General features: G+C 38.5%; 1 protein-coding gene across 1 annotated transcript in view; it reads right to left on the minus strand.

Annotated features, from left to right (window-relative positions):
• pex7 (peroxisomal biogenesis factor 7) overlaps positions 1 to 11,389 on the minus strand; it is a 78,567-nt gene extending 67,178 nt beyond the window's left edge. The window contains exons 1-2 of the mRNA XM_003223304.4: positions 11,161 to 11,389; positions 6,282 to 6,339 (exon numbers count right to left, since the gene is read on the minus strand). Of these exons, the coding sequence (XP_003223352.1) occupies positions 6,282 to 6,339; positions 11,161 to 11,302 (200 nt within the window). The 5' untranslated portion in view covers positions 11,303 to 11,389. The remainder of the gene's footprint in view (positions 1 to 6,281; positions 6,340 to 11,160) is intronic.
• Positions 11,390 to 11,867: the final 478 nt, after the last annotated feature.

Below are 11,867 nucleotides of genomic sequence, written 5' to 3' on the forward strand. Positions count from 1 at the left end.
TACTAGTATTCTTCTATGAAAAATATAACAAGCTCAGCATTCCTCTCAAAAATGCACTAATGTCACCCTGTATATGGTGACCACACATTAGGTTTAGCTACAAAGGTCAGAGTAAATATATAAACTTCTGCACATCCAGAAGCATATATTAATCTTACACACAACAGATTCCTAACATGGGAATAATGATACAGTATGTGGAAAAATATCCCAAAACTGATATTTCAGGGTCCAGATTCTATAATTTTTTTGTTTCCTCAAATTCTTATTTTGGTTTGGATATGGAAGCAAAACAAGAGAATGGAAGGCAGGAAGTTGATTAAAACTCCAGTTATTCGTTGTTCTGATTTTGATCATCAAAGGCATTTGCAAACCAGATTGGGTACACAGCTACTGTTGGTAAATGAGCAATTTCTGCAATAACCTGCTTCTGCTATTGTTACTTTATAAAAAATATGATCTGGAATGTAAATATCACACATACCTCGCTTACAGATTTCCTACCTATTTGGTTGGAAGTAAATTTCAGTGAGTTTAACAGGATTTATTTTAGACTTGAGAATAGATAACAACAACCCAAAAGACAGATATTAGTGTGTACATCAGAGTGATTTCACTGAAAAATAAGTTGTATTGTGAAACATTTACCTACAGTCAGTCTAGTGCCACAGATTTGAATAATTTAAAAAGGTTTGGTGAACTGACTTCCTGTAACATAATATTTGATTAAACATCTTTAAAGCATTAATACTTTGAGAACAATAACAACCATGATAAATAGAGCAAATTAGATCAGCCCTATCTCTGGCCACATTCCAAAAAGGGTTGAAATCCTGGCTACTGCATTCAACTGAATAGGCATACTTGATGCTATCCCTATCCAATGTCTCCACCCATCCCCATCTACTGCACTTTATCTGGCCAAGCTCTAGATATTGTAATGATTGCACACATATATATTTTATTGTCTGACTCCATTGAATACCCTAACAGTACCTCAACTACTGGTTGACTGCTCACTATGTTTTATTGTTTATATACTTATTTTATATGCTTGTTTTATATGTTCTTGTTTTAAATGCATTTGATACTGTATTTTATGCTGTACTGGGCTTGGTCCCCATGTGAGCCAACACCTAGTCCCCTCGGGGAGATGGGGTGGGATACAAAAATAAAGGTATATTATTATTATTATTATTATTATTATTATTATTATTATTATTATTATTATTATACGCTATTCTTATTAATTAATACTGTAAACTAGCATTTTAATGTCTCAATTTTTTAAAAATCTCTCTTAAAAATCTTTAGCAATAGGTGTAGTAGATGCTAATTCATTTCAGATTAAGAGCTCTCAAGACCACACATACATTGAGCCCTTGGAATCCACTGGGTTTGCTTCCAGGACCCACCATGAAAACCAAAATATATGGATGCTCAAGTCCCATTATATATAGGGATGTTCCTTATTGTAACTTGTGTTCCTTATAGAAAATGACAAAACTAAGATTGGCATTTTGGCACCATGGGGTGAGGGGGGGGGGGGGAAGAGTAGGAATATTTTCAAACCAAATCTGAGTGGATACAGAATCCATGGGTATAGAGGGCTGTAATGGATTTGACTTACCTGAGTAAAATTTAGTATGTGGCCTACTTTGAGGGGTTGGTTTGTGAGCAGCCATTTTGTAAAAAAAGAACCTGGCAGACATTCTGTAGCTACTTTCTAACAGAAGCCAGGGGGAGGAGCTAGATAGTAGCTATTTGCATGAAGTGGCCTGATTGGCCAGATGCAAATAAGCAGACGCTAAGGCACGAGAGAGGGGCGGAGCTAAAACTCCCGTTAGGTCAGTTATGCCTGAACATTCTAGTCCAGTGATTCCCAAAGTGGGCGCTACCTCCCCCTGGTGGGCGCTGCAGCGATCCGGGGGGGGGGGGCGGTGATGGCCACAGGTGCATTTGGGAATGATGAATAACTATAAGGGGGTGGTGAAAGCATAAAAGAAAGAAGAGAAGATTTAGAAAAATTGTTTTATGTATTCTGCTCATAGCGCTTAATTTTTCTTTGAACAACGTACTGGATGTTGGCTCGGTTCCCGAATACTCCCTCACTTGCATTGAGGTATGTGCAATCGTGCACTGCTACTGTTCACATGGTGCCACTGAATTTCCGTTCAAAACACGTGAGCACTACGAGCATTGCTGCGGGCAACTGCCACTCGTGCAATTGGTCGATCACAAGGCCAAAGCCTGGAATGGCAGCGGCAGTACTGGCTACTGGCAGTACTACCAGCAGATTTTGGAGCACACTATGAATCAGGAGATTTCCCGTAATTATTACGGGAAAATTATGGCGTAATATAACTCTAAGTTAGATTGTTGTGATATTGTGACAAGTTAAAGTTAACTAACAAATAGTGCAACTATAATTGGTATTAATTATTTATTTTGTAATAATTATATGAGCTTTACAATTAATAATATCATGTTTATTAATTTCATTAGTATTTATTTTAGTTTGTTTTTTTACAAAAATATTTCAAAAAATTACAAAATAAAAAATAAAAAATACCTCCATAAAAAAAATTCTACAGATAATGATGGCTCAACCAAAGAAAAAATGTAGACAATATAAAATTGAATATTTGAAATATGGCTTTATTGAGTCACCTGTAAACAATACATTACCAATGTGCCTGATTTTCCAGAAAGTTTTATCAAACGAAGCTATGAAGCCTTCCAGACTACAAGAACATTTGACTAAAATTCATGGTGATAAAAAAGATAAGGATTTATCTTAGTTTTGAACACTAAATAAAAATTTATCAAACAATTGACATTGGCAAAACTCTTTTCAACCGCAGCCACACAAGATGGCGATGGCTTGCTTGCTTTTTACAAGATTTCGTTAATGATTGCCAAATCGGGAAAACCTCATACTATTGGTGAAGAACTAATTATACCGGCTACAAGTGAAGTAATATGTACTGTGCTACACAAGCCAGCATCTGATATTATCAAGAAAATTTCGTTGAGCAATAATACAGTGCAAAGAAGAATTGATGAAATGGCTCAAGATGTTGAAAATTCATTGTGGGCTATTTAAAAACATCTCGGTTTTCTATTCAACTTTGATGAGTCAACTTTGTTAGGAAATGAAGTTTTACTTTTAGCATACATGCGGTTCACAAAGGAAGAACAAATTTGCCAAGAATTGTTATTTGCTAAATATTTGCAAACTGATACTAAAGGAGAATCAATATTTTCATGCATTGGATTAGTTTTTTAAAGAAAAAGAAACACCTCTGAGTAATATCTTATCAGTAGCCACAGAGGGTGCTCCAGCGATGGTAGGGCACTACAGGGGTTTTCTTGCATATTTTAAAAAGCAGGTGCCGAATGCATTCACAGTACCCTGCATCATCCATCATCAACATCTAGTTGCCAAAAATTTAAGCGCATGCCTACATAATTCATTACAATATGTAATTAAAGCTATCAATACAATCAGAAGCAAATAACTGAATGACAGATTATTTAAACAGCTTTGTATTGAGAATGATGAAGAATTTAATCGTTTGCTGCTTCATTTAGAAATTCGTTGTTTGTCAAAGGGTGCCTGTTTAGATAGGTTTTATAAGCTGTTTAACTCGGTGCTGGAGTTCTTGAAAGGTAAAAATGATGCTTTACGATCCAATTCAATTCAATCCAAAAGTGACATCGCTTACTTGACTGACTTTTTTCAAAAATTTAATGAAAGCAATCTTCAGTTTCAAGGTGATGAACTGAATTTAATAAAAACAAAATCTGTTATTTTTGCATTTGTGACAAAACTTCTTCTGTACAAACGAAATTTTGGACGAGGGGAATTCAGCCAGTTCCCAAATTTATCAGGAGCAGAAAAAAAAGATGAAGACATACTTTCTTATTGTGAGCACTTGGATGCTCTCCATTCAGATTTTAATCAACGATTTGATGATCTTTTGAAAATGAACATACCTGATTGGATTTTGGATCCTTTTTCAAGTGCAAACACAGAAGAATCTCCACAGTTACAAGAAGAACTGATGGAAGTAACTACAAATGATGAATTGAAATTTAAATTCAAAAGTGGCTACCAACAATTCTGGCTGCAAAAGGAGATCCCTACGGCTTATCCTGAAATATGGGCTGTAATTTAAAAGTTCTTAATTGCATTTCCTTCATCATATTTAGTAAAACGTGGATTCAGTGTGGTAACCAATTTATTAACAAAAAAAAAAGAAAACAATTGCAAATAGTCAATTGCAGTGATTTAAGATTACTGTTGATGAAAATAGAGCCGAGGATAACTAAATTGGTAGCAGCATACCAGGTTCATCCTTCTCATTAAATGATTTTGAATGTTTTAACTTTTTTTGTATTACTTTCTATTCTGAGTTCAAAAAATATTTTCATAATTTCAAACTTCAAAGTTTCTAATTTACACATTTCTATACTATATTTTCCAAAAATGGTAGAAACGTTAATACATATATCTTTCTGTTTAATTGCTATTAAATTTTTTTAAAAAAAATATTTCCAGGGGGCACTGAGTAATATTTTTTCTGGAAAGGGGGCATTAGGCCAAATAAGTTTGGGAACCACTGTTATAGTCTGTCCCAGTTGGAGTTGAGCTGGGACAACTAAGGAGACAGCTGGTTCTCAAGAGTTCATCTAGTGTGATAGCTGAGACAGCTATTGGTAATAGCTATTGGTAATAGCTAAGAGCTCAGGAAGGGACAGAGTGTCCTAGTTTAGGTGTTTTTTTTGTTTGTTTGTTTTTTACTCATTATTTTTTATTTTGTAAAGAAACATAATACATCGAAAGTGGTGGAACTATATATTGATAGGAAAGTGAGGGAGGTGAAAGGGTTCTGAAAGTAGGTGAAGAGAGAAAAACGGAGGGGGCAAAAAAAAGAAAGAAAGAAAGAAAGAAAAGAATAGAAAGAAGGAAAGAAAGAAAGAAAGAAAGAAAGAAAGAAAGAAAGAAAGAAAGAAAGAAAGAAAGAAAAGAATTTTAAAAAATTGGTTGACTTCCCATCTTGACCTCGGAGTTTTCTTTCGTTGATTACATATTGGTATTTTCCCTTAGTCTCTTTTCGCTTAAACCGTTTTATATTGTAGATAAGTCTATTGTGAAGTCCATTCTTCTTTTTATCAAGAATTTTATGGTCTGTCCCGTCTGTTTTATTTTTACCCTCTCTTATTTTTTGTGTTAGCTTATCCATTTGTATCATGTCCAAGATTCTGATTAATCATTCCTCGGGAGTAGGAAGTTTTTTTTCCTTTCCAGAGTTTAGGTTTTAAAGGGCAGTTTAGCCAGGATTTCAGAGTCCAGCATAAGTTTTAAAAGTCAGTTTTTGGAAATAATTGTATTAAAGCGTTTTGGGAAAGAAAGGCCGAGGAATTTCATAAAGTAAAGTCTCACAGAAATTTTTTGAAGTAAAAGCATCTTAAGAAAGTATTCAAAAACCATCTGTAATCCTTCAAGCATCGTGTACCATATTAATGTTCCTAAAAAAAACTGTCAAGCTATGTGCCTCAAAAGAGTCAAATAAATAGTTATGGTTTCACCATATAACAAGTCTCATTCTCTTCTCTAAACCTTAAAAAAATAAAGGCTCTTCAAAAGTGGCAGCAGAAATAAACTCTTCCGTCAGTGCCTCACTGCCTCGTACATGCGCACACAATCGCTTAACTGAGGTAGTGGTTGGGATCTTGGAACAGAGATAGCCTCCTGCCTCTTGTGTGTATGTTTGACGTTGCATAGTTAATGGTGGCAGCGGTGGGATAATAAAACTCCCCCTGCCTTATTGAGAAATTAACGGGTGACTAGTGTGTTACATACAAAATGGTGGCAGAGGAAAGATATTGAAATTCCCTTCCTGTCAGAAAAGTTTTGTGCCTCTTGTGTGTGCTTAAGAAGGGCCAACTATACAAGTCAGGCAACATCTACTATATACCACGTCCTATTTCAGAGTATTATACTACACTGTGAACACAGCATCATGAATAGGTCATATTCATTCAGTAACAGCACTGTCATTTGAAATAACTAAGTGAGAAATCTTTCATTATTCTACCAATCTTATATAGATAGTGTAGATCCTGTCATCTGTCCTCATTATTTAATACTCTTCCACTTTAACTCTTATTGAAGGATGTCACTCTTACAGGGCACATTCATATCAAAATATTCCACTCCACACTCACATTTAATTAAAAACTTTTAAAATTGATCAATTATAATGCAAACCTACCTCCTGAAGAGATGAATACCCGCTTCATTTTGATCCAGTACTACCAGAGTGCCACAACCTAAAATGGGAGAGAATAAAACTAGTATGATATTTACGTCATATTATCACATAGGTATAGTTCCTTGGAGACTCATTATGGACGTTTTGTTGCCTGCAATACTGGTGTCAACTTGTGTGACTGAACATCAAATCTCCAGCACAACCAATGGAGAAAGATCAAAGGAGTTGCAGTCCACATCCACACATAGCCTTTATTGGCATACAACAATAAAATCACAACACAGGTATATACAACAAGACGAAGTCACAGGTAAAAAAAAATACTTAAAAGTTATGAATCTCAAGAATTTGGAACAGTCTCACAAAAGAATGCATCAGAGTTGTTTAGAAGATATGGAATTTTATAGCACCCTTGCCATTGAGAACACTGTGAAAAATTTGAATTGCAGTCCAACAACATCTGAAAGGCCACCATTAGCCTATACCTGGCAGACAAAGATTACAATAACAGTCAATTTGAAAGACCTGATGATGGATCCAGACTTAGCTATATTTGAAGTCATAGATAACGTGAAGCCCTATTATTTCAATAGGTCTATTCGGAACATGACTAAATAAACCTAGATTTAATTCAGTAATGTCAGTGCTATATACTGGATTAGAAATTAATAATAATAATAATAATAATAATAATAATAATAATAATCTTTATTTGTAACCCTGGGGGGACTCAGGGTGGTTTCCAGGCAAAAAGTGGCAAACATTTAATGCCATAATAAACAAACAAACCAAAGCAAAACAATAAATAAAATAGCATCAATATAAATGTATAATGACTAACCAAACAAATAAGTAATTAAAAACAAATAAACCGCATCACATCGTACATTTACATCAGAATAAGATCTAAATAATTAAAGTGCCTCCAAAGTATAAAATGATGATGAAGATGTTATTTAAAATAATGATGAACAACAACCAACAGCGCCAGAGTGGATTTCTAGTATCCAAATGAAGTAACATATTAAGATGTTCTTGTCTTCCTCCTCTCCATAGGCTAGGGCGCAAAGATAGGTTTTAAAGAGTTTTTAAAGGAGAGGAGAGGGGGGGGCATTAATTACATTAATTTGTTTAGCTTTACACTTAATTATAGATGCCCATGTTTATTTTGTATAGTAATTTCTTAATACGTATAATGTATTGTACATCTGAGTAACATGCATAAATTTTTGTTATATTATTCCATAGGTAAAGGTTTCCCCTGACATTAAGTCCAGTCGTGTCCGATTCTGGGGGTTGGTGCTCATTTCCATTTCTAAGCCGAAGAGCCGGCATTGTCCGTAGACACCTCCAAGGTCATGTGGCCGGCATGACTGCATAGAACGCCGTTACCTTCCCGCCAGAGCGGTACTTATTGATCTACTCACATTTGTATGTTTTCGAACTGCTAAGTTGGCAGAAGCTGGAGCTAACAGCGGGCGCTCACTCCGCTCCCCGGGTTTGAACCTGGGACCTTTCAGGCTGCAAGTTCAGCAGCTCAGCGCTTTAACACACTTAGCCACTGGAGGCTCCTACATTATATCATAGCCTTGTACATAGGTTCAATATTCATGGTTTCACTTATCCACATTCCAAAAACCATTATCCCTAGAACTGTTTATGAGCCTCTCTAGGTCCTCCAGAGCTGTTTCATGGTATGCTCCCTGACAAAGTATAGTTTAAATATAGTATTCACTATCATCCACAGTTTCAAGTCTGCTAGATGCAAAACGGGAGAATATTGATAGAAGATTATTTCAGTATAGGACTGCTGCATGGTATCCGTGCAAGTAATTACATACTCCTTATCCTTGAGCAGAAGATATAGGTTGTCTTTTGGGGTAAATGCTTGATTCCTCTCAAAATGTCCATAATAGTTTGGATTCCTTGCCAGGTTTAATGCAAGCATAAGGCTGTTTGAGAGCAGTCTTAAAAATAAGCAATACCTGTTTTAAAGGTGCACTCTACTTTTCCTACACATTTTAAGGCCAAGTCCCATGCTAGCAACTTTGAATTATATCGAGCAATTGAGCTCTGAAGCTCACCAAAGCTTACTGGCCATAGCTAGCACAGCAGGTTAAACCGCCAGCTATAGAAGATCTTGCAGACGAGAAGATTGATAGTTCAAATCGTGGCCAGGGTGAGCTCCTGCCATCAGCCTAAGTTCTGCATACCTAGCAGATCGAAAACAGCTGAGTAGATAAATAGGTACAGCTTTAGCGGGGAGATAAAAGGCACCCCTGAAAAACATGCCAGCGGTTAAAGTGACAGGCTCCTCAGCGTGGAAGAATCAAATAACAGCACTTCCCCATGGCCGAGTCAAGTACAGCTCCCGGATACGGAAATGACAGAGGGAAGCCTTGCCTCTGTTTATGTATTGCCTGTCTCTGTCAATTATATAATGGCATTGAATGTTTGCCATATATGTACCTGTAATCCAGTCTCAGTCCCCTCAGGAAGATAGAATGGAATATAAATAAAGTATATTATTTTATTACTCCTTTCAGGAACAGGGGAATGAAAGAATAACTCCAACTTCTGGGTTGCTCTGAGTTTTCTGGGCTGTATGGCCATGTTCCAGAAGCATTCTCTCCTGGCGTTTCACCCACATCTATGGCAGGCATCCTCAGAGGTAATGAGGTCTGTTGGAAACTAGGCAACAGAGGTTTATATATTTGTGGAATGTTCAAGGTGTCTGATGACTCATGGGCCTTGTAGTCCTGTTCCTAGTACTATTGTGGCAGACGAAGAGGAAAACATGGGATTTTCGCCGGTTCAGCCAGAGCCGGAGCCTCTCCACCCGCAGGATGTTGACGTTTGCCCACAAGAATTCAGCCAAACAGGCCTTGGGCAGAACTCCCCCCCCCCCCCCCCCCCGTTTTCCCGGAGGGAAAATTACTCCAAAGATAGAGGAGCCAGAGAGGCTAATCGCAGAAGCATGAGAATCGCTGTCAAACAAATGGCTGATTAGGTCTGCTTCCCTTGAGAAATTCTAAGGAGTCATGCATCTGGACAGAGTTGGGTTTCGCTTCTCGTTCTCTAGGGAAAGAGTTCTGTTGGCGGGAAAACGAGACCCAATATAGGTGCCTGGCGCCAGGGATACTTTGCGGAGTCAATTGATCAGCTTGAGGAGAGAGATCGTGTGTGGACTTCGTAATCCCAGTTCCTTGCTTCCCGGATCAAGTTTCAAGTCTTGCCTTATCTCACGTTTTGCCACGGACCTTGTTTCATGCTTCATGTTTGCCTCGTTTTAAGTCTTGGATCAAGTCAAGAATCAAGTTTAATTCCAGCCTTGTTGTCAAGCTTCATTGGACTATAAAGACTCTGTTGTTTCCCCACACTATTGCTTGGCAAAGTGTGTGTTTCGGTCAAGTGGAATAAAACTTTGAACTCTAATATCTTATATTGGACAATACATTTCTGGACTATATTTGACCTTATCTGAAAGGTCTGCTTCTGAACTATATTCTTCACTTGTTTTTATTGACTTTATATATTTCTTTAATAAAGATATTAGATAGATTCTGGCCTCTGTGTAAGGTTATTGGTGCTCTGCAGCCTGGGTCCTGACAAGGTGGGAGAAAGAACTCTTGTCTGCTTGAGGCAAGTGTGAACCCTGAATTTTGTGCCTGAAGCAAAGTTTGTGGCCATTGAACCATGCGCAAGCAAATGTGTCACTCTCTCGGAGTGGACAATTTTGGAGAATTTTGGGTATCGAAATTCCAGATCCTGAACATGTACCATCAAAAGTGTCCTGAAGCATCCCAGATCAGCAGACACAGCATTCAAATGTATAGGAATTGATCTAGGTAGTTCAACAACAAAGTACAGTAGAGTCTTACTTATCCAACGTTCTGGATTATCCAATGCATTTTTGTAGTCAATGTTTTCAATGCATTGTGATATTTTGGTGCTAAATTCGTAAATACAGTAATTACTACATAACATTAATGTGTAATTAACAACTTTTTCTGTCAAATTTGTTGTATAACATGATGATTTGGTGCTTAATTTGTAAAATCGTAACCTATTATGATGTTTAATAGGCTTTTTCTTAATCTCTCCTTATTATCCAACATATTCGCTTATCCAACGTTCTGCCGGCCCGTTTATGTTGGATAAGTGAGATTCTACTGTATTACACTGAATATATTATTCTAGTTTCATGACAGACCACAATGTGTTTTCTATATTCAACCACGAAATGCAATTGAAACCTGCAATCCCCTGCAACAATAGGATGGCGTGTCTGCACTGTCGAACGAATGCAGTTTGAGACCACTTTACCTGCTCTGGTTCAATGCTATCGAATCATGGGAGTTGTAGTTTTACAAGATGTTTTGCCTTCCCATCGGAAGAGAGCTGGGGCCTCACCAAACTACAAATCCTAGGATTCCATTGCATCGAGCCTTGGGAGTTAAAGTGGTGTCAAACTGTATAAACTCCACAGTGTAGATCAGGCATGGGCCAACTTAAGCGGCTGAGGAGGAAAAGGAAAGGACCTGAGACTGTTAGGAATTGTGGGAGTTGGGAATCCAAAACAACTGGAGGGAGGGCCCAAGTTGGCCCATGCCTGATGTAGATGCACCCCAAAACCTTTGAAATTCCTGTGCCTAGCTTCTAAAGAACCTAAGGATAAATAGAAGCAGACCCTGGTTTCAAAATATGAGATTTTAAGTGTGTTATAATCAATAGTAAGAGCAATAATGGCTTTCTTTCCCTCCCCCGCACTGAAACCAAACAAGATTGAAAGACAGCAAGGAAAGATGGTGGGAGGGAGGGGAGTGAGGCAGACTCCGCCTCTACTGCGCATGCGCCCCTGCCTCCGCCGCCGCTTCACCTGCAATGCCGTAGTACTGCGAGGCGGCGCAGGCCAGGCGCCCGGGAAGGTAGGGCGAGAACTCCACTGCGTAGCCATGGCGGCCGGGGAGGCGGAAGGCCTGCGCCCTCGGGGACCACGGCACCACACCGCCTCGCTTCATGGCCTCGCCGGCCGCCGCCTGTTCTACCTAATGGCGGGGGAGGCGCGCTCACCGACACCTCCCTCCCTCGCTCCTCAGCGCCTCTTGTGGCCGCTGAAAGGACGGGACTGTGAAAAGTGTTGTCACAGACACCATCTTTGATTCGGGCAACTGGGTCCACTGGTAGGGGGAAAATGTTACCACGGACGCCATCATTGATTCGGGCAGAAAAGCCGCCTCTTAAGCTTTCAGCCTCTGGCAGACGGAGATGTGCGGAGGGATAGTATTACCACGGCCGCCATCATTAATTTGGGCAAAATCACGCTCCCAGTCTGGCGGATGGAGAAGTGCTATACGCTGAGTGCTTCTTATTGAAGGCCCCCGCTACACTGCTTGAAACTGCATTATATGGTCAGTGTAGGCTCATATAATGTAGTTAAACTGTGTAGAGGCAGCAAACGTATTTCTTATTTTGAAATATTTGTTTATACATATAATAATAATAACAAACAGTAGAGGAAGAGAAACATGCACTGGCAGATTATATGAAAAACAGTCAAGAACCAACATTGATGGAAGTCAAAGT

Source organism: Anolis carolinensis, chromosome 1 (genome assembly GCF_035594765.1).
Source record: "Anolis carolinensis isolate JA03-04 chromosome 1, rAnoCar3.1.pri, whole genome shotgun sequence".
Classification (NCBI taxonomy): Eukaryota; Metazoa; Chordata; class Lepidosauria; order Squamata; family Dactyloidae; genus Anolis; species Anolis carolinensis.